Source organism: Eulemur rufifrons, chromosome 19 (genome assembly GCF_041146395.1).
Source record: "Eulemur rufifrons isolate Redbay chromosome 19, OSU_ERuf_1, whole genome shotgun sequence".
NCBI classification, from domain to species: Eukaryota; Metazoa; Chordata; class Mammalia; order Primates; family Lemuridae; genus Eulemur; species Eulemur rufifrons.
In genome coordinates this window covers 62299704-62323595 of record NC_091001.1, presented here as the reverse complement: position 1 = coordinate 62323595, position 23892 = coordinate 62299704, and the positions used below count along the sequence as shown (strand labels likewise).

At 36.7% G+C, this 23892-nt stretch overlaps 1 protein-coding gene across 2 annotated transcripts; it reads right to left on the bottom strand.

Annotated features, from left to right (window-relative positions):
* On the bottom strand, window positions 1-23731 carry DNAAF10 (dynein axonemal assembly factor 10). 2 transcript variants are annotated; one of them, XM_069494089.1, is made up of 8 exons: window positions 23468-23672; window positions 15170-15270; window positions 12758-12888; window positions 10198-10299; window positions 6615-6730; window positions 5775-5909; window positions 3592-3689; window positions 1-477 (listed from the first exon to the last, which is right to left on the bottom strand). In XM_069494089.1, exons 1-8 carry the CDS (start codon window positions 23648-23650, stop codon window positions 270-272), a joined length of 1074 nt encoding a protein of 357 aa, XP_069350190.1. In that variant the 5' UTR covers window positions 23651-23672; the 3' UTR covers window positions 1-269. The 2 variants fall into 2 exon arrangements, with proteins under 2 accessions (XP_069350190.1, XP_069350191.1); XM_069494090.1 differs by lacking the exon at window positions 1-477 and having other exon boundaries at window positions 3338-3689; window positions 23468-23731.
* Between the last annotated feature and the right edge of the window lie 161 nt (window positions 23732-23892).

Genomic DNA, 23892 nt, shown 5'->3' with positions numbered 1-23892 from the left:
TTAAATATAAGCAACTATTGACTTTGTATTAGAAATGGCAGGGAGCGGACAAGGGCCTGCCCTGGAGACAGTGGTGTCCATGCATAGCGGCAAGCCAGTGTCCAGTCAGGTCAGCGAACACACCCCGGGAGAAGCTGGAAGCCCTTTGCATCTGGGGCCTTTTTTCATCAGCCAAATCCAACTTTGTTCAATGAAGGTTACAAGATCTCAGAACGTATCTTAAATTCTACGAGTGTTCCTCTGGAAGGTTTCAAGTCCAAAGTCTTCGATCAAATTTTGTGGAGTTTTGTAACAATCAGTACTCTCACTGTTTGGTCAAATGAACCACAGATGCAGAGACCCCTTTTATCTGGACTCCAGTCCAAACTTGAAATGGGCTGGGTAGACAACGTAACATTCTGCAGAAGGCTGACAGAACCTGCAACTCCCATCTCTACTCCCTCGGAATCTTTCTTTGACCGCTGAATGGGGTACTCGCTGAAAACAAGATCAAAGAGGGAAGACGATGTAAATCTTAGCATTTACCATTTTATTTCTATACATATACTTCAATGACTCTATTTTTATTTCTCAGTTCATTACGGGAACTATTACTTAAAGAATCTTTCTAATATTGAATTGTATGCAAACAAACAGACATGATTTCAACCTCAACCCTATCTCTTCAACATCTCATAAAGAAGGGTTAGCTCTATTAATACTAAAAACTTCTAAATATCATTTTTGTTCAGCATGTATTTGTATTTTCTCTTCTAATATGGAAGTTCTAGGTTGATTCAGCATTCTTTAATAAATTTACTTGGTGCTTTTGATAATCTTTTGTTGTAATTTTTCTCTATATTCAGATTGCTAGACTCCACAGGCAAACACAATGTGCAAAGGCAACAGCTGTAAGTAACATTTGAAGAACCCCATCTAAACACTTCTAGAATGGAGAAGTGATACCAGTTTCTAACCCTAGAGCTCCATTATATAGATCCATGCCTAAGGGCCTTTGTGTACCATTTCTACAGGAAGGCGCCACGGGGTGGATTTTTTAGATCTAAACATTATTGCTTCAAAAAAAAAGAAAAAAGTGATTCTGAGAACATTTGATTTTTTTCAGCTGAAAATATAAATTTATAAAGTCAGAAGAGCTGAAGGTTAACAACACATAAATACGACTTGGTCTAGATTTGAGAGGGGGAAAAAATCAAACATCTCTCCCCCCATGGAGGTGTGTTCCTGGTGAAATACAGAGGTAGTCCTTCTCAGAAGACCTTTTAAAACCTATTAAGCATAAATTATGACACTACTTTTATTTCATAAATGCTAATAAAGCCCAAGAGCTTAAGAGATACAAGACAAATGAGAGGCAGAGCAAAAGTCAGAGAAACTATAGGTAGATAACCTACTATTCTCTCTTCAACTATACTCTCAGACCCTACAAATTATTTTAATTAAAAGGAATAAAACATTTAGGTGAATAAACAATTTAAATACAGACTTTTTTCATATGTCTCTTGGCAAAGGCTGCAGTAATTTAGTATTTTCAAGATAACATAAAGACTTTTAAAATCCTCCATATTATTTATTTAAGTTTTAAAAGCTTATGTGTGTGTGTTTCAAATACTCAAAAAAAAAAAAAAAATCAGCATGTTGGGGTCTATTCATTCAAAAAAGACTATTTTGAATAACCAGAATTCCTTGAGGAACTCTTGGTTAAATGCTCAATATATTTTTACAATTTAATTGCATTACTACTAAGGCAGACTGGCAAATGGAAATAAAGCTAAATATCATTTTACTTAAACCAACTCCCTTTGCTGGTACAATATTTGACAGCAAAGCTCCCAAACCCATTTGAAGATTAGATTAGACATCTGTTACAGTAAAGATTAAAGTTCATACTGAGATACAGTTCAAGTTTCTAATTGCATACAGACCCAACTTTACTGATATAATTAAATCCATTGTAGTCAAATTCTAGCTGCAAACGTGTTTGTACGTCACATGGGATATAAATCCATGTGTGGATTACAAAGAAAACTGGGACTAGTTTTTCGAGTAAGCAGCCTAAAGTTTGGTCATCAAGTAAAACAGTGACATGCCACTGCATGGCTTAACCAAAGGGACTGGCAGAGCCTCTGTGGTGGGGACTGGGGTGGAAGAATCAGGAAGAACAACAGGCAAAGGTGCTGGGAGGGGAAACTGCCAAATGATCTATCTGCCCTGCATTCTTCCAGAACTCCCAGAACTTTTCCTCTGTTTTTCTCCTCACAGAAACCACATTGTTTTGATCTAAAGCATTCACTCTCCGTTTTTTGCCAGCTATATCCCTGAATACAGTACCTTACCAAGCATTTTCCAATTGTAGCCCTGTTTTTCAGAATCCCTTTTAGCTTCTATTGACAAAAGGAGCTAATAGGCTGGGCGCAGAGGCTCACACCTGTAGTCCTAGCACTCTGGGAGGCTGAGGCGGGAGGATCACTTGTGGTCAGGAGTTCAAGACCAGCCTGAGTAAGAGCGAGACTCCGTCTCTCCAAAAAAATAGAAAAATTAGCCGGGCATGGTGGCGTGTGCCTGTAGTCCCAGCTAGTTGGGACGCTGAGGCAGGAGGATCACCTGAGCCCCGGAGTTTGAGGTTGCAGTGAGCTATGACGATGCCACTGTACTCTAGCCCTGGTGACAGAGCAAGACCCCATCTCAAAAAAATAAGATAAAATAAAATAAAATAAAATAAGCTAATAGGGTAAATGTGGAGGTCCCAGACATACTGAAGATGCTGTTTTTCTTCTTATATTATTAATCAAACTTAGTTTCTGAAAGATTCTTCATTCATGGGCTTGTGTTATTTTTTTTTTCTGAGTCATGTTTATAAAAAGATTTTATTTTTTTCCCTCCAAGTATACATGGCTTAGCTAATAAAGGATTCAAAAATACCATTAACTCCTAATTTTTATCAGACCTTTTAAATGGGCAGCCGACCTAGTATCTATCACATTAGGGTCCCTGGGATTCACTGAGCACAGAGCATGGTAACAGCTCCCACTGTAGCTCACCTGCCTGGGCACGCAGAAAGCAAGCTCAGGGACAAGGTCTTTCCTGGAGACCTATCAGGAGTGCTGGGCTCGGTTTGGTTCTATCACATGATGTTATCTGAATTTAGCCACGTGAATTATCAGGATCTCAAACTAAGAATTCCAATCTTTCCTATCTTCTAGAGGTAGTGCTCTACTGACTAGAAGACAATATTTGATAAATGTCTTGGGCCAACCTTTTCATACTTAAATTAGCAAAAACTGTAATTTCAAATCTATGAAAAAAACTGTTCCGAGGCTACTTTAATGTATATAGCAGACAAAACTAAAATGACAAACATATTTATTTAGTGCACCAAAAAAAGGTTACTATTTACTAAGTGTAAAATAGGTACATTAGTAAAAAAAAAAAAGCTTAGAAAACAATAGTTACGTAACACCATGAAATTTAAAATCATATCAAAATGAACTAAGTCAAAGCAGGAAAAAAAAGACAAAAAAGTTCAATCTAATCCTACTTTACACCCACAAGGAACTGAAAAAGGAGCAGTGTGCATGGGGAGAGACTTACTACTTCCAGAGGTGAAGGCTGCCGGCGCCTCCAGCTGTCAGAAAGAGCTCTCTGTTCTGCGGCAGGTGTCGGACCTGCCATACAGTAGATTTATGAGCCTAAATGGGACGAGAGGTACATAACTGGTTTATGTGTTAAATGGTACCCTGGAAGAGAAACCCTACAAACAAAGAATTTTCACTACAATTTCAAATGTTATAAAAGCAAAGTTATTTTCTGGTACATCTCTTTATAGTGGCTCCAGAGATTTCCAGGACCTCATAAGATATTAGAAAAAGCATCATTTTTCTTTATTGCCTTACAAAACAAAGTTCTACCAATTTAAAAAAAAGAAAGATATTAGATTAAAAGATTAAAAGTCCATTTAATTTTATCGTACCATATAAATTATAACAATTGATTTTATACATTTAAATACTCTAGTTCATTCTAAAGGGGAAAAAAACACTTGAAATACAAAAACAAATACTTCTTCCTAAGGGGGCAAAAAAGTATAGACTGAATTTTTTTTTAAAAGACTTTAGCTTTTAGAACAATTTTAGGTTCACAGCAAAATTGAGCAGAAAATATAGAGAGGTCCCATTTACAGATTGAATTTTTTAAACGACAGCTGCCAGAGCCTTATCTTGCCATTTGATTTGTCCAGTCTTCAAAATAAGGGCCAGGAGGACTTATAGACAGTGTGTACAGTCATAATAAGCCAAGGCCTTCATCAGTCACAGTAAACTAAAAAGCAGGCAGCTGGAAGAAGGTTAGCAGTTTGTTAGCACCTCAGCAACAGCCAGTAAATCCCCCTTGGCAGTGCTGTCTTCACTGGGGGGAAACTTGGGCTAACACCGCACATTACAGTGAGTGATTAGTCTTGACATTTGATTTTAATAGTCTTTGGAGAGAATTACCATTAGCAGATAAAACCACATATCTCAAAACACACATTTTAAGTGCATGAGAGTCCCCAAGTGATTAGATTCAAGCTGTTGAAAATTTGTTTTGTAGCTTCAACGTCTCTTTTTCTTTTAGAAGTTGAGAAAAACACAAAAAGCAAGAGAGAAAATGACCTCTTTAAATATATCAGAGTTATTTATTTGACAGAGTTAGCAATAACAGGATTAACTAAATATAATGAAAAAGTTTTGGAGATGACACTATTATTTATAGATAATGATAAATATGTTGCAAATTATATATGAAACAATTTAGTAAAGCGTTGTATATTGTTGATACTTAATATATTCTGAAATGACAAAGCTAAAACAATATTATAATTTATAGCTACCTATTAAGAATTTAGTTCATCAGGCAATAACAGTAATTTGAACATACTAATAATAATCAAATGAGACAAAATAGAAAAGTTTGAGCAATCCTACTGAATCCACAGTGGAGGGAGAGGGAGCAAGGAAGTGAATTCTTATTTCCTGAGCAACTTGTACATTTTAATCTTATGGAAACTATGAATCTGTAATTGATCTTTCTTTCTTTTTACACTTGAGGAATCTCAGAGTCATTTCCAACCCATCTCCTGTAAATGACAGGATGTCTCAGCATGAGTTTTATATAATCCCCCACCCAAGACATTATCTTTTTTTCTTAAACCAGTATTTTCCCTTTGCCCTGCTTTTCTCATTTATTTTTCTAATGGTGTAATGCCATGTTTCCCTCTCAGCCACCTCAAATACAAAGTACAAATAAATAAATAAATGAAATATTTTTGAACACCTACTATGTACTAATCACAGTAATCGGTGTTTTAAATAATTTTATTTAATATAGCAAACTGGGATATAAAATAAAATATGATGAAATGACACAACATATACATATAGATACATTTTAAAAGTATATAATTAGGTATTAATACTAATATTATATATTTGTTAGAAAACACCAGGCTGGGTTTTGTTGATCAAATTCCTAACATCAGCTAGGTTTCTTGTGATTGCTCCTAAACTAAAAAATAAGATTCCTAGCTGAGAGTTTTATTATAATAAAGAAGTCTAAAGTTGATAAACTTTGGGAAAGTACTCTTTGCACAGAAAAACTTGTCAAGATCCCACGATAATATATCAAAAATAGCTCCCTTCACATAAAGACCTGGAAGGAACCTTGGTGACTAATTCTATTTGTTAGTCTTAAACAAGCTATCATTCCTCTTCATAGAAAGACATTTTCCACATATTTACCTTTTCTGAAACAGAGGCAAAGCCTTTGGTTGGATGCTGTGTTCTCATGTCAAAAACATGAAACTTTCCTTCCAGAGATGTGGCTACTAACTTATTCATACTTATGTCTTTTCTGTCAAATTCCAAGCTACACACCTGAAGACAGAGAATGTTTATTATTGATACTCTCACCATTATTACTCAGGAGGCTCTTTTAAACTAAGTAAAACAGCTTTAAAATGATCAGATAATGTGAAAGCACTTAAATAATCATTTTATCTTTTGAATCAATACATCAAGTACTGTTACTGTAAAAAAAAAAAAAAAATTCTTCTCCATTAATAAGATCAACCAAACCATCTCGGGTTCCTGTGCTCAGTGGATGCATTTGGAAAGCCATCATTTAACCTTTGACGTGATTTCATACAGTGAAGTCAAGGCTGACTTTAGAAAAGAAGAGGGAACCACATTCTTCAATAAACATGCACAACTCAGGATCCAAAAACCTGAGGGTACGTGGGAGGTGATTACTATGTCAGGCTTTCTGTTAGTAGCAGATAAAAGGCCTCTTACTTGCTCAGTTTGATGTTATACTGCATGGCCCACAGGGGTCCACAGACGGGCCTCAGGGACTGGCGACTCCCTAAGCATTGTACATACCACACGTGGGTGTGTGTTCACTTTCTGAAGAGAGGATCCAAGATTTTCATTAGATTCCCAAAGCGGTTTGGCTCTGAAAGGTTAAGAACCACTGGCAGAGGGGCTAACTGAGATGAGCTAATAGAAGTGCTTCCCTGTAGTAGTTCAGAGGTGGACGGAAACATGCTCAAAGAAACCAAAATGCTTCAGAATGTACATTACCCCATTTTTTATGTTTGTCTCCCACCGTAATGACATATTTCTGAGATCAAACAGCTTGATATCCCCATTGTCATAGCCAGCACAAACAACACGTTCCTCTTGATTATAAGCATTGCCTGAAAATCAAGATACAACATCTCATATCCTATAAATGCTAATTTGAAGGCTGCTAAAAAAAAATCTTGTAAAACTACACATATAACTTATACCATTTATTTATTTTTCTTTATTTCTCTTTTTTTCTTTTTCTTAGTGTTTTTATTCTGTTTTTTCCATCCAGACTCTAGAGCACATATAACTTATGCCAAATCAGATTTTAAAAATCACATTGGGTAAAATCTCATTTTATCAATTCTGACAGGACATCAAGATTATTAATTTGGTATCTATTCTTATTTTTCTTAATAAAAGCTCATTCACCGAAACTCTATTACTGAAGGGTATGTGAAAGTGTCCACTAGATTCTAAATTGAAAGAAAATGCTGTCTCTATATTGTATCTACAAAGACTAGCAGGCCAACTACAGTTCAAACAAAGCAGGGTCTGGGAGGATAAATACGCTATGCTTCTACTGCTTTCCTTGGCAGTAACTATATCTGAATGCAAATAGAAACTACTTTAAAACTTAGGTATTTTGCAAAATGTTCTGGCATGATTCCGCCTTTGCAAGGAAATAGGAAATAAGTTACAGCACACTGTGCTACTTATTTTTAGTAGTGTGGATGATCATACCTGAAGTATGGGATGCAGGGATTTTTTCCGAGTCCCTCTTGCTGAGGAAAGAGTGCTAAGTGAGAATGAGGCCCCTGCCACTGTGCTAGGCTATCTGGGCATCTTACCCCAATGCCTTCATGCTCCACTGCCTCCAGCTTCCTCTTTCTCATGAACTACAGCCCTGCACGTCCGCTCCAGGCTCCACCTACATGGCACACTTAGCATCTTAAATTCATGATGTCCCAAACTGACCTCACCATCTTCTCTTACAAACCATCCCACCCCTTGGGGAACTTTTTCAAGTAATAACATCATTCACCCCACAAACACCCTAAAATTCAGTCATCTTGGACATAATCCTCTCTCTTGTTCTTCATATCTAAAAGGTTGCCAAATTCTATGTATTTTGCTACAGTATTATCTTTTGAATCATCAGCTCTGTTCCATTCTCATTGCTTCTAGCCTATGTCTTACCTGGAAGATTGCAAAGAGCTCCTGAACTCACATCCCTTGTGCCACTCATCTCTCCCCGTTACACACCCTCAGGTAATTCTCCTCAAGCTCAGAGCACATTTCTTCCTTGCAGAAACCTTCTAAGGCTTACAACTACCTCCAGACCATTGAAACACCTCTGGCCGCATTACTGAGGCATCTCTAAGGCTATTGTTACCATTATTCCCTTCTATATATAGCTGGCCTCCATATCCATGGGTTCTGCATCCGCAGGTTCAAACAACCATGGATTCAAAATATTTGGAAAAAAAAATCTGCATCTGTACTGAACATGTACAAACTTTTTCTTCTTGTCATTATTCCCCAAACAATATGACTATTTGCATAGCATTTACATTGCATTAAGTATTATAAGTAATCTAGGGATGATTTAAAGTATATGGAAGTATATATGTAGGTTACGTGCAAATACTATGCCATTTTATTTTTTAATTTATTATTTTGGTATTTTTGACTTCTTCTAGGACATGAAGCAGATGCTATGCCATTTTATACAAGGGATCTGAGAATTCACAGATTTTAATATCCATGGGAGGTCCTGGAACCAATCCCCCACAGATACCAAGGGACAACTGTACTTTCTTGGGCACTTTCAAATTATTCCTTATGCTTGAAATATCTTCCCAATTTCAGTGGTTGAAATCCTTTGTATCTTTGGTCTGAGCTCAAAATTCTGATCCTCTCCAGCCGTCTCTTCCTCTGGATTCCCTCTGCATTTAACCATGTCTTTTGTGCTCTATCACTCTTATCTTATATTATAATTAACATAGATATCATGCCCTCTTTACTGCACTGTAAGCTTCTTGAGGCTAAAATATGAGTCTGTTTCACCTTTGCATGCCCACAGTACTTTGTACACTCTTAGAATTCACAAAAAATTTGTCAAACCAATGGATATTTTTACTTAATGCCCTATATTTTAAATTGAACTTATGTCCCTGAGATCAATTATGTAAAGGCTTTAATGGATCCAAAAATAATTTCTTTTTAATTATGAAACCAATTTAAAAATTATCATTCTAAACACTAATCCTGAAATTTCTTCCCAAAGTGTACATATCTTAAGTTTATATTATTGCTCATAGTATACAAATACATAGTAATTCCTGTACAACTTCTTTTAAAAATTGGAAATATAAAACTTTCCTCTGATTAAATAACAGTCCCATTTAAACATAATATAAAAAGTTAAACAGTTCACATATACATTATCACATTGGCTGCCACACTAGAAAAAAATAATTTTTTTCCTTGGGGCCACGGTGTTTTATTAATAGAAAATAGAATAAAAACATCAAAAAAAAAAGATCCTTTCTAATTTAATGAAAATTTTATTATTTTTATTGTTTTCTGTGCATCAGTTATATGCAACTTGAAAAATAGTTCTCTCAGCTCCCAAGGTGAAGAGATATGTGCGTTACATACGTTTCACAAGGCCCCAGGCTCAAAACTAGTGTGAGTTAAATACAACTCAGATGGCAGTTAATGTGTTAAATCCCACTTTTAATACCTGTTGTCTACACAGGCTTATACTAAGAAAAAGGGGAAAGAAAATAGAGGTTTAAAACTAAGTATTTCGGGTGATGGATAGGCAAAAAGCCTTGACTTGACCATTACACATACAATTTATGCCTGTAATGAAATTGCACTTGTGCCCTCCCCACCAAAAAAAAAAAAACCCCACAACTAATTATGGCCTATCTTTTAGTAGCAAAAATTAACTTAATTTCGATGCTAAGAAAGAGACTCAAGGGCAAATATCAGTCCTACAAAATCAATATTCATTTTAAGCATATTAATAAAGGAACAAAGTTATGAAATTTATAAGAAACAATTTTATAATGGCAAACCATTTTGCAGAAAATAAACGTACTCTGTGTTAAGTGTAATACAAGATTTGTTACATTACCATTTGCATTCGAGGCTCTGCTCAGCCCCATTAATGCATCTAGTTCTAAACTAAGTCAATATTATCTTATTAAACAGAAGCACATAATAATAAATATTTTTGAGCAATTAATCTAAGCACAATTCTCAGCACGTTACACGTATTAACTCATGGAATCTTCATAAAAACACTATTAAGTAAATTCTATTATTAGTTCCATTTTATAAATGAAGCAACCAAGGAACAGAGAACTTTGGTAACTTGCCCCAGGCCACACAGCCAATAAGTGGCAGGTGAGGATTCAAACCCAGGCCCTAGAGGCTGACATTAACCACCACATATACTTGCCTCAATAAACTGTCAGAATAATCCACAAAACAGACTATAAAGAAACTATCAGAAATTTCTTGAAGCACCATGCTTTTTACCATCTAATACTTTGAATACAAAAATTCTTCAGTAATTTACCAAATGCCACAGTCCAACAGTCTCTCTTGTTTTCTCCTTGTACAGGTTCCATGTTAGCAACAGGATCATCTTTTTGCCTTGGGTCCCACACCTTCACAGTTCCTGTCATGAATAAGAGTAAGTTGGCAAAATTCAATAGTGCATCATGTTTCTTTTCTGCATTCTCTTTCTACGTCTTTCAGTGTACATGGCAATATTATAAAGGTTATCATGATGAAAAAATGTTCACATTTTTATGACTTCTAATTGGGTAAGTTGTATTTGATAGCAGAGATATAACCCATGTTACTGTCTGACTTGATTTCTAAATTAATAGAACAGCCAATAACTGTTCCTAAGTTATCTACAAGTTATGAATGACAGGGCAAACACAAATGTTATGTAATTCAAAATATGAGCCTAAAACTGTTATTTATTAGGAATAAATTTTATTATTTTTTTCGTACTACCCACATACGCACTGGCATAAATAAACTCTTAATTTTGAATTAATAGTTTCTCATATGGGGTTCTAGAATATTATTCCATATACCACTAAGTTTCATTTTCCTGTGCCAACAGTACAGAGAGAAATATTAAATAAAATTAACAAATAATTCTTCTCACTTTAATTGCAACCCCTTCGTTTTAATTCATGTTGTAGGACTACTAACTAAATGGTATCACTGCTTAGGAGAAACACAAATGCATTTAATAAAATGCCTAAAAGGCAAGTACCTCAGAGTGAATAGGAAAAGAACAAAAAATCCTTAAAAGGAGTAATAACTCAGGAAAGATAGAGGTATCAGACTGGATTTATCTCCAGGGATAAAATAAAGTTGATCATTAAAAAGTGTGCTTTAATGGCTGAGGACAATGACTCATGCCTGTAATCCTAGCCCTTTGGGAGGCTGAGGGGGTAGGATCTCTTGAGGCCAGGAGTGCAAGACCAGCCTGAGCAACATAGCAAGACCTCATCTCTACCAATTTTTTTTAAAAATTAACTGGACATGGTGGTGTGTGACTGTAGTAGTCCCAGCTACTCGGGAGGATAAGGCAGGAGGACCACTTGAGCCCAGGAGTTTGAGGTTGCAGTGAGCTATGATGACGCCACTGCACTCTAGCCCAGGCAAGAGCAGGAGACTCTGTCTCCTGCCCCTGCCCCGCCCCCCAAAAAAAGCTGCTTTAAGAAGAAAAAAATTTCCCACAAATGTAATAAGAGGCTATTATCTTACTCCACAGGATTTATACAAATTGATAATATTTACAGTAACTTTGCAATAGCTAAAGGAGCAAAGAACATAAACAGACAATTCATAAAACAAAATTAACTAGCAAACAAACAGAAAAAAGTTACTACACGTTGGAATGGAATGCCATTTTTATCTATAAAATAAGGGGAGGGAAAGAGAAAATCAATGTTGGCAGGATAGAATGGAAATCTACTTCATCCATTGTGGCTGACAGTGTAAATATGTACTTTGGAAAGTTTGCCAATAAATTTTAAGAATCATAAAATATGTTCATTCCAAAAAAGTTGCAAACATGACAATACTCATTTCTTCATTATTTTTAAGCCACTGCCCCAAAACAATAAACAAAAAACTTACAGCAAACTGAATGCTTATTAACAGGGGCATGGTTAAATATGCGTATGATAGACTATTATATAGTCATTAAAATGATAATTATGGAAACAGCAACAGTTACATATGACAAAACACTAAATGCAAAAAGATATAAAATCATAGTCATACCGATAACTATGCAAAATTATACATAAGACCAGAAAGGAAAAGAAAAATCTAATGGTTGTAGTAGTGTGGTAGACTGAATGTTACTTTTCCTTCTATATTCCATATTGCTTTTATGATTGAAAAAAATAAGTGACTTCTAAAACACAGCTGCTCTTTGAGTACTTATCAGAAAATTACATCTCACTTTTCTCTTAAAACAATTTCCTTATGGTCTTGAGCAGCCATTAAAAAATTAGCCACATCAATTAAGGTACCAAATCTCTCATGTACCCCATGAAGCAATGAAAATTCTGACTTTGTTAGGGTCATTCAGGCGGCTTTGGACACCAAAAACCCTGTCCCTTGTTGGTTACTGCAGGATAGAGGAACTGAGTTGGTGCCCTTGGAACTCTCTATAATGCTCAGTGGATGGATCACAGAACTTTAATTTTCAACCAGCTGTCAATATGACAATTTTCACAAGTACTAATTCTGCCTTTTAAAAAAAGAAAATGAAAAGCTGCCACCCACATTATATCATCATCTGCCTCAAAAACCTGTAAAGACATTTTAATCCTTCAAGGTTTGGAGGAAACCATCATTGTTAGTAGCTGAACTAGTGAACACTAAAATAGTAACTGCTATGCCTCTATCTCAAAATACCCAAAAGTCTGAAACAAGTGAGGGATGTGCAATCAAATTTGCCATTAAAAAAGTAGCACCAAGAGTGTTCCATTTAGGTGGTCAAGGCAACTGAAAGAGATTTTTACGTAGAGAGGATGTACTGTTGCATAGAGATTTCCGTTAAAAATTTTTTTAAAAATACACGGAATACATTGACTCACCATCTCGGCTGCCAGTCACAATTTCAGGTGCTCCTTCTCCGATTCCTAGCCCGCCTATACCATCTATGGTATTTATAATTTCTTTATGGCCCTTTACAGAATACACTGGTGTCTCTGGAGCTTCCAAATTCCTAAACAACAAACACAGCTTCTTACTTACACCGCATGTCCCAAACATTTAAATCCACTACTAAAATTTAAGAATGTATATATTTAGATTTTTTTGTTTAAAAATAAGTTTTACTATGAAGATAATTTATACATCTACTTCTAAATTTTTCTCTCCACTTCAGCTTCTTTCAAGCCCCCAATGAGAACTGTCATCATTCAACTTGGAATTCAAACTTCTGAGCCCACTCTACTTACTGTTCTTCAAAGATGATCTGTCTAGGACCTCCATGTATGAACCCCCAGGTGTGCTTGTTAACACATGCAGATTCACAGGCTCTTCCCCAGACATAATGAATCAGAATCTCAGATGGGACCCCAAATCTGCTATTTGGTACACTGAAATGTAACTACTCCTTTAAATATAGAGTAAATTCAAAGCGATTTGGAATTCTTCTAAAGTAGGCCTTCGTAGTTTGATCTTGAGATCTTTTTAAAGGATAAAATATGAGTAGTGTAGACTTTGAATACATTTCTTCCTTTATAATGTATTATTTTCCCACTGAACTCCATACTGATTTTCATCTAGTGACATATTTTTCAATGTATCATCATAGCGGTCACAATAAATATTACTGCCAGCCTGGCTGAAATTTGTCTAATTCAAGGATTTATTTAGTAAAATCTCACTAATCAAAAATTTGAGATATTTCAACCTAGTTTAGAAATGATGTTTATCTTTTTATCTTCATTATGAAAGAATCAAGAAAATAAACAGGATTGTGGTTCTATTTAAAAGAACTGTCTTACTATTTTTAGACGTTAAAACGTTACCCTTTTTTTAACATGAAATTATAAGATGTGTCAATGAAAATAAGTTGGTAATATATGCACTACACAAGGAAACTGTATTAGGAGGATGGTCAACAGTTATATTTGTTGCATATTCTTGCACTGAAATATATCTATTAAAAAAAAAATATTCAGGCCAGGTGCTGGTGGCTCACATCTGTAATCCTAGCAGTCTGGGAGGCTGAGGCGGGAGGATCACTAGAGGTTAAGAGTTTGAGACCAGCCTGAGCAAGAGTGAGACTCCATCTGCACAAAAAAATAGAAAAATTAGCCAGGCGTGGTAGTGCACACCTGTAGTCCCAGCTACTTGGGAGGCTGAGGCAGGAAGATCATTTGAATCCAGGAGTTTGAGGTTGCATTGAGCTATGATGATGCCACTGCACTCTAGCCAGGGTGACAGAGTAAGACACTGTCTCAAAAAACAAAACAAAAAACACCCCATTTAGACTGGCCTCTTTCCCAATGTCTCTGAAAGTACATGATATAGCATTTAAAAACTCATGAATAAATGCTAATTTAATTATTAAGCAGTTAAAGCAAGGAAAAATTAAAATAGCTTCATTCTGTTTTATATTATGGTTCTAAGATAAATACATCAAAGTAATATAAAGTAGCAGATTCTAAGTGAGAATCAAGAAAAGGCATATTAGAAAACATAACATAGGGAAAATAGTTTTCCTAGAACTTTCTAGAACACTACTGTATACTTTAAATGATTAAAATAATAGATTTTCCTGGGAAGTAATTAAGGAGGAGTTTCAATTCATTCAACTCTGTGAAGAAATAAGTAGGTAAAACATGAAAATTAAAGGCATCTGGCACAATTGTGATTTGCTCATTCAAAACAGGTTTATTTGATTTGTTCAACAGATGTTTTCCTAAAAAGTTGTGCTTAGATGTTAGTTAAAGCATTAAAAAACAAACTAAATGAATTGGGAGTTTTGCATTAAAAAATTAAAACCAACAAAAACTCAGTGTATCATTCTGTAATGCCAAATCTCTTGTTGAAATGAAAACAATATCTCATTTTTCAGTTATATATATACATTTTTATACATTGTATCCTTAAAGGTAGAGGAAGAACAGACCTTTATTTACATGGCATTAAATGCTAAATGGCATGTGTAAAAATAAGTATAGATAATACTATCCAAAATATCTAAAGAAAACTAGGTTAGTATTTTTTTAATTTTTCTTTTTAAATATTTATTACCTTTTCCATTTATTATTTTTGACCTAGTGAGCATGAAGTAATATAGATTAATATTTTGAAATGGATTTTGAATATGAAATCTAGAAATATATATTAAAAGACAATTCTCATATTTTAATAGTTAAAATTGAACATGGAAAGAAACATTTTAAAATTTGAATTCTTTCTTTCAGAAGATGAGTAATGAGACTATCACACTGCTTATCTCATCTATCTGAATACTGATTAAATAATCTTACCATATATGAAGGTTTCCATCAAAATCTCCAGTAGCTAAATATCGCTGCTGTAAAGACGCTGCACCAAATGTTCCACATTTAATGGGTTTGGCCTTTTCAATCTTGATAGAAGGGAGGAAGGGAAGATACATTATTTATGTAAGCAGATATTTATAATCTATAATATTTACGGCATATGGGATTTAAATGACACATAATATGAAAAGCAAGTAAAACATTTTCTGATAAAAATGTTCACGATTTTCCTTTAGTCATTTTTCTATAGTTTAAAAGTATATAATTGTCAAAAAAATTTTAATTTGCCTTTCCTTTCATCTCACTAATGAGACACTCAAAAGCTGACAACTCTACCATCTTCATTGGTTTGCAAATACAAAAGTTTCAGCATGTAATGTGATATTCTTTAAGATCCTCAGTAGAAACAAGAACATAATGAAGATATTATTCTTTCCAGATGGCTACAGGAACAAAAATTATGTATCTTTTATAGTTTTCCCTGTAGAACCTTATAAACTGAAGACACTTATGTCCTACTTTCTCTGGGACCTTCTCAATGCATAGAGATGTGTAAACCTGTGTGTACCAAAGTATGGATTAGCCCATCTTTTGAGGTTTATATAATTGAAAAGGCTACTGTTCCAAGTATTGCATATAATCACATTAGTAAAACAACCACATACCAATGTACTATTTAAGATATGGGGCTTATGAAAATCAGGTGCAGAAGACCTTACAGTCAAAAAGGTCCTTGGAAATGATCTAATACAATACGCTCCTGTCACGGGAGAATGAAGTCTAGAGCTTTACAGATTTGCCTAGCTCATGCAACTTTCAGATTTTAATGAGTTGCTACTATATGCAAGCCATTGAACTAGGGAAAAGAGAATGCAAAGATGAATGAGATCAGCCATTCCCTCAAAAAGTTTACAATCCAAATAGCAGTTTCTGTCTGGCTTCTCCTACATATACATATTCATTATACTACTCCCACCCCTCCCTAGTCTTCAGTTAATTTTCATTTACTGCCTGATGTTTCCAAGTTCTCCACTGGCCCCTCTTACCCTCAACTCCACTTGCCCAGGTCACTGAAGTCCCTCCTAGAGTCTAACTGCTTTTCCTGCTGCCTTGGCTCCTGAAAGCTCTGGAAGTTGCAATTAGATGAGGCCCTACTGTGTGCCTGCCCCACACCACACTCTGGCCCTGTAACACCTCCCACTGACGGTCAGCCTCAACAGGGCAAAAGTATTCTTCTTATTTAGTCTCTTACAACCTTTAAATCTTTTAATTCTTAATGTCTACAAAAGTAATACATGTTCCCTATAAAAATTCAAACAAAACAAATGAATGGAGGGAAACAGTGAGTCCCTTTAAGACTCCCCAGAAGTAATGCCCATCCTTCTAGATCTTCTACACACACACACACACACACACACATACGAGTTTGTGCCAATACCAGGCAGATCACAGTACACTGTCCTTTGACTTGATTCGTTTCACTTAACAATCAATATCAGAATAACCTTTTTTCCCCTCTGTAGGGTTTTCCAGTTTCCAGGGCACCTCCCCTCGCAACCCTTCAGTTCCTCGGCCAATCTTCAGCCCTTCCAGGTTGGCCTATTTCAAATAATTTTAAAAATAATTTTCCTGCTACTTTCAATGTTTAGCTGGGCATTTCCAGATAGGGTATAATATCCACATACTATTAGGTATACACAGCAATTTTAAAAAAAGAAAATAAAATTCACTTATCATAAACTGAACTTTTTTTTCTGACTCAAAAGATACTATATGGAATAGAGCTTTGGAAATTCCCAGATTGTTGAACTTTCTTATTGTTAGGGATCTGGATAAGTTAGCAGCTATTTTATAGCCAGGTTTAAAAATAAAGCACTCACAGCCTCAGAATCGTCTAGGAAATGAAATCAGCCATCTATAGTAACAGGATTATAAAAGACCATTCTGATAAGAAGCACAGAACTACAGAATGTTTTTCTTTTTAATGCAGAGGTTGTCTGAGATGTCATCAATTATTCACTGTATCAGAAAATTAATAGTCATTTATTTCAGTTATTTTTCTAATTTTATTAAAAAGAGTATCTTAAAATAAGGCAACATGGAGAATCAAATTTTTGTCAATTTAACAAAGCAGGCCGGGCGCGGTGGCTCACGCCTGTAATCCTAGCACTCTGGGAGGCCAAGGCGGGCGGATCGTTTGAGCTCAGGAGTTCGAGACCAGCCTGAGCAAGAGTGAGATCCCGTCTCTATTAAAAATAGAAAGAAATTATACGGACAGGTAAAAATATATATAGAAAAATTAGCCGGGCATGGTGGCACATGCTTGTAGTCCCAGCTACTCGGGAGGCTGAGGCAGAAGGATCACTTGAGCCCAAGAGTTTGAGGTTGCTGTGAGCTAGGCTGACGCCATGGCACTCACTCTAGCCAGGGCAAAAGAGTGAGACTCTGTCTCAAAAAAAAAAAAAAAAAAAAAAATTAACAAAGCAGTTTCCAACTCCAGACCTCTTACATTCTCCTCGCTCTTACCCTCTCCCCAAATAAAAATACCTGAAATAATATTAATACATTAATAGTGGTAAAGCAATCACTATTAAGTCACACTTTCTATAGTTAAATTAATTCAGCGTTCCAACCTATGCCACCTGATGAAACAGCTACCTGGCCCTCTCTCCCCTTTGTCTCACAGTGGGCCTGGGCCTCACCCAGCTCTCAACCATTGAGAATGGCGTCCATGTTTGGAGGCAGAGGATGAAGGCAGGCTTCTGAGGGAAGAGGCAGGGCGTCCTGATGGACAAGAATACGGTACTGGGAGACTTAGAGGATTAGGAGATGCAGGGGAATTTGTATCATTTACTGATCCAATCTTCTGGGAAAATTCTCAGAGAAGCACTGGGAAGACTGGTTGCCTATTTTCTTCTCTGGCACCAGCTAAAGCACTTTGCTGCCCATAATCCCACTGCTATCACCGGGAACCTCTAGCAAGGGCTTCTCTTCTTCCTGGGCCATGGAAGATGTAAAAACTAACCTCCACTTTTCAGTCTCTACAGTAAGCACCCAGCTTCTCTAAGATTTCACCACTGGTAATAAAAAACTGGAAGCAAAACTTTCCTCCCTGTTAGTCCTTTACCAACTTCTGCCTTTAGACTCTTTAGAATAGAGAATCTCAAACTGTGCTCCTGGAACACACTGATCTTCTGGTACTAACAGAAAATAATAAGTAATTTGAAAATTTACCAAAAACAGAAGTCAATAGATATGTTTTTCTCAAATTTTTAAGTTTTCTTCAAATAATTGTCTTAGCTTGCCTGTTAGAAAATACTAGCAAATGAATACCAGTCAGAAAACCTGGAAATGAGGGTATTAAAAAATTGTGTGGTTACTTTTTGTGATGTAAAGATCAGAATATGTACAGATTTTTTATGTTGAAAAACTCTTCCTTGTGCAGAAATGAAACTGACTACTCCAATATTTCATGATGCTCCCCAAACAGCAGTATGATATGCAGACTAGACTCTGAGACCTGCACACATCTGAGAATTGCTACCTTCGAAGGAAAGAAACCAAACTGAGAACCAGTCTATTACGTGATAGGCCCCATACTAGATATTTGCACATTTGTCATTGTGTGGATTCTAAAAATGTGCCTTTATTACACACATAAAACAAAGAAATAAAAGGTATATACATTTAGAGGCATAGACTCACAGGAGTAGCATCAAGGCCTATGGTCTACAAAATGTACAAAGCCCTTTGAAATCTGGCCTTGCCTGTCTCTGACTCCATTCCCTGCTTCTCCTCTTCTCTCTGCTAACTCCAGCCACACCACTCAGCTTTCTTTTTGTTCTTTAGACTCACAAAGGTCTTTTCCACCTCAGGGCATTAGCATTTGTGGTTCCCACTTCCCAGATCACCAGGCCTCCATCCTCCTCATTCAGATTTCAGTTCAAATGCCACATCCTCAGAGGCCTTCCCTGTCCCTCCTATCTGAAGTGTAACTCCCAAATCACTATCACTCATCCTGTTTAATCTTCCTTATTGCACTTATTATTTTATTCTAAATCTCCTCCATTTAGAATATGAGCACGACGAGAGCAGGGCATTATCTATTAATCATTTAACATAGAAGGTGCTCAACACTTGTTGAATGAACATATAAATGAACATCCATGAATCCCTTAGCCCTAGTGCTGGGGAGAGAGAAACCAGTACTGGAGTTCACTTTCCTTCTTGTCTCTTTTCTCCCACCATGTTTTCACATGCCAGGGCTCTGATGAACACAGTCTAGTTTCCAATGTCATTTACATGTGATCATGAAAACACCTTCCATATATTGAACACCTACATATCAGATACCGTTCTAGATGTTCTTCCAGACTAGACCATCCCTTCTCTAATACATACAATACTGCAGACCGTTTGGAACTCCACTTTCAAGATGAGGAAACAGGTTCAGTAGACTGAGTGACTTGTCTAAGGTCCCATGAGACAGGTACGCCTGAAGCTTTTTCTACTAAACCAGGCTGCCTCCAGGCCTATATGTAAATCAATTAAACAAACACTTTATTATGTAGCCCTTCTGTAAACCTGAGTGTCATCAGGAGTATCAAAGAAATGTTCCATTCCTGACATGGGCTGGTGAGGTAAATGGTACAGGCATGAATTAAACTTACTTTCAGATCTCTGTCCCTTAGTTTTTACCTTTAACCTATCTTTACAAGATATGAATAGATGGTATTGTGCTTCTCTCATGTTCTCTTTTTTCTCTTCTTGTATCAAAGAAACATAGATATTTAGATATTTATAGATACTAGTGGCCCCTTGCACGAGAATCAAATTAAACTCAAAATATAAGCTATTAAACTCAAAGGTTTTAACACCTTATCATTTATGTTCCATGATGTCTATACTTTGATCAGATGGGCTGAGCTTTGTTGGCAGATGGACTTATAAAAGGTGTGTTTTTTCTTTCCTCAGACATTCATGGAAATCCATAATAGTAGCTAAATTAAGAAAGGACACTACTAAAGCTAAATTTTTATAGTTCACAAAAAAGCCTCCCTCTCTGCCCCTGTTAAATATTTTATCTATGGAAAAGATGAAAAGAGTTCAGTGGTAACTTAAAAATTTTCTTGCTAGAAAACTGGTTAAAAAAATGAAGATCTATTTTGCAAAAATTGCTCCATAAAGAAAAATAGTATGTAACAATAATTTTTGTTATATGATACTGAAAATGACCATCAATGATGGCTGTACTTGATTTAGCTGTTAGTTTTCTTTACTACAATAAGAAGTTAACAAGATTAAAGAAGCCCACGATCAATAATTCCTGTGAGAGCTATTTTTGTTCTGTATGTGGGTGGGTCTAGTACAGCTTGTCAGTATCTCCTCCTCCACATCCTGGCACTACTTAATTAACACTAAAAGGGTTAGTCAACCAAATGCTAACAAGCAGTGAATTCAGTAGCACAGGGGCTAAAAAAGTAGAATTTTATCAGCTTATTACTAATTTTCATAATATAAACATCTACAATGGTGATTCCATTTTTCAGGACCATCCCTAGTCCATATGGATCTTTGTGCCAATTACAAAAAAGCTGCCCTTTATAGGCTGATGAAATCTCACACATGTAAGGCTTGAGGAAGGAGATTTCAGCTCCCACTTGAACACTCAGCCTGACACCTTTGTGTGGTACAAAAAACTGCTCAACTGTACACGGAGGCCCTGCCTGCCATTCCCTATCTCCTTTTAGTAACATGATAAGGAAGCAAGATCAACATAATAATATGCTTCCTTTATGCCTTTTTTCCTTAGATGCATGGGCTTTGGAGCACATGACTTGGGGTGGTTCTACAATGATAAATCAAGTTTGTTTCCTAATATTTTAATAAATAACCCACCTAGCCTAATGCTTCTCAGCCCTGGCCTCATAAAGATCACCTGGCAGAAATTTTAAAATATACTGATGTTCAGGCCTTACTCTAGTCTAGATAGAGCTAAGTACCACTGTATCAGAATTTCTAGGGGTGGGACCAAGGCATTAATATTTTAGAACATACACACAAAAAACAAGAGCAATAAAATACATTTAAGTGATCCTGATGTACTGTAAGCGGTGAGAATCAGTGAACCTATATTTAACCTATATTCTTTTCCATTGCATCATCATAGCCAAATACAATGTAAATTCTTAAATGTATTTGTATATTTGTTTTTCCCTCTTTTTAGCAGAATGGACTCTTCTTGCAAATACCTTTGGTCCTTTTTTAACACAGTACCTTGAAATGGTATGTTCTCAGTAGATAATTTATGGTCAGAAAAAACCCCAAAGGATCCAGGTGAAAATACAAAAAGTGGTTGGTTATTCCTGGAATTGAGATTATGAGTGATATTTTCTCTTTTTTTCTATCTGTACTTTCTAAATGTTCTATCATGAACATACTTTTGCTAAAAAGCAAAATTATTTTTTAAAAAGTGCTAGAATTCTACAGAATCTCTAGAAGAGACCAAGAGCACTATTTTGCTTGGTGGAATAGTGTTTTCCTGAAATGTGTACAAATAATATATTCCATCATAAAACACAAACTTACAGATGTCCTCTTCTTGACCTTCAATGGGCATTTGTTTCTAATACTCCACCTTTGTTCAAACCCCTAACCCCAAGTTGATTAATGATTAAAAACCCAATATTTAAATTTCCCAAGTTATATGCTATTTACAGACATACATTCACTCATTCTTTTAACAAGTAATTTATTGAGTGGCTGCTCCTTACAAACCACACTAATAAAAGGCATTGTCCTTACTCTCCAGGAGCTTACAATCTAATTAGAGATGAACAACGGGACAGAATGTGTATTTCTGGCACAGATAATAAGTACTATAGGAATGTAATGTAAAGAAAAGTTACTTTGTGTAAGAATCAGGAAGGGCATTATATATCAGATAATTTGAACTGAACATTAGAATATCAACAGATGACTGGGAGCTAAGTGAGGAAAAACGTAAGAAAGGTAGAAAAGAACAGGCTATGTTTGGAAACACTGAGTAGAATGGCTGGCTAGAGAAAACAAACTGAATAAGAAAAGGAGCATTCAGGGAAATTTAAAGTGGGACGGGGCCTTACACACCTTCTATTCTAGGCTTACCTATCTAAATTGTGTTCATCTCTTATCTACCAGTTTAACCCTTATCTCCTCCAAGTGGACTCTCCATACCTTTTGATCCCTTGGAGTTCTCAACCTTCCCAGCACTTGTAATTGATTACAACCCTGAACACCTGATTATGACCATTTTTTCCAGGTAACCCAAATCGAGACATTTTAAAAACTATGAACACCTGTAAAAATGCTAGCTATTATCATTCTCTAATTCTTTCACTACTGATCTTTACAAAACTTGTAAATCTGATCTCGCCACATCCTACTTAAAGTCTGTCAATGATGTCCCATTTTTCTTAGAAAAAAGGCATAAATCCTTTAAATGTCCAAAGATCGTCCAATGTCTGGTTCCTGCTTACCCCTCTAGTTTTTTTAAGGAGATAAAACGTTCTCCCATCACTGAGCTTCCGCACATGATGTTTCCTCTGGAAACCTCATACTCTGCTCCTAGTTTGGCCTAGTTAGTTTCTACTTACCCCAACTTTTTTTTACTCTCATAGAACTCTGTTCCTTTGTGTTAAGACAACTCATCTCGGTTTGTATTTATGCATCGTTGGTTTGATTACTGAACTGATTATCTCTCCCACAAGAAAACTCCATGAGATCGGGGACACTGCCATTCCTATAACTGGGACTAACAGACACTCAACTGATACTTGCCGAAAGAATTAATGTGTCAGGTTGTCACTACATTGCAGGCCAGGCAGGCATCCTGCTGCCTGCTTTGGCTCTGCTTGCACGAAAAGGCATTTACTAACGTGGGCCTACTAACAAGACTCTCCACAAACAACTGCGAAGTGCCCAAAAGGTCCTCGAATTGAGACACGAAATTTTAACGTCACTTCCCAGAGACCTCGCGCTGGACTGCGCTGGGGGTGGCAGGAGAAAGGGGCCTGCAGGGCGCGGAGGAACTAGCCCGCGGATGAGAATTCAGAACTCGAAAGGTTTTAAATCGGGAACATTCGTCACTCCGCGATCAGCTTCTCTGGTCCCGCGCAGCTCAAGCTATGTTTTTAGGGGATGCTGGACGAAGGCTTTGGCAGAGGCATGCAGACCCCTGGATCCACACTCGCCCCCAACGGCAGTCCAGATCCTGGAACTGTGTCGTCTCGACCCGACACCCACCTCTCGAAGCAGCTTCAGGTCCCCGTGCTGGATCTCATACAGCTGAATGACGCCGGTGCCCCGTGCGAAGTTGCCCATGGTCACAAATTTGGCACTGCAGGGCACCCACTTACAGTCAAACACCGTGTAGTTGAGACCCTTCTGGATATGGGCGATGATCTGAGGCTTCTCGAAGGCCGACATGGTCCAGCCGATTTCACCTCCGGCAACCGCCCCTCCCAGACCCCGACACAACACCAACCTGGAAACCAGACTCCAAACGTTAGAGACAGTTTGTCCCTCCCGCTTTCCGTATTCTGCCCGCGGACGCCCTAACAAGTTGGATTTAGTTAACTCTGATAATGCCAGATGCGCTCCTGAGAGCATAGACATGTTTCTTCACAGAGGGCACCAATTCACTTATCACCCCTTTACGCACTGCCTTT

Coding starts and splice junctions, on each gene's coding strand:
- DNAAF10 (XM_069494089.1), bottom strand. CDS start 23,650: ATGTCGGCCTTCGAGAAGCCTCAGATCATCGCCCATATCCAGAAGGGT. Junction 15,271..23,467: donor ACCTGAAGCTGCTTCGAGAG/GTGGGTGTCGGG, acceptor CCTTCTATCAAG/ATTGAAAAGGCCAAACCCAT. Junction 12,889..15,169: donor GATGGAAACCTTCATATATG/GTAAGATTATTT, acceptor TTTGTTGTTTAG/GAATTTGGAAGCTCCAGAGA.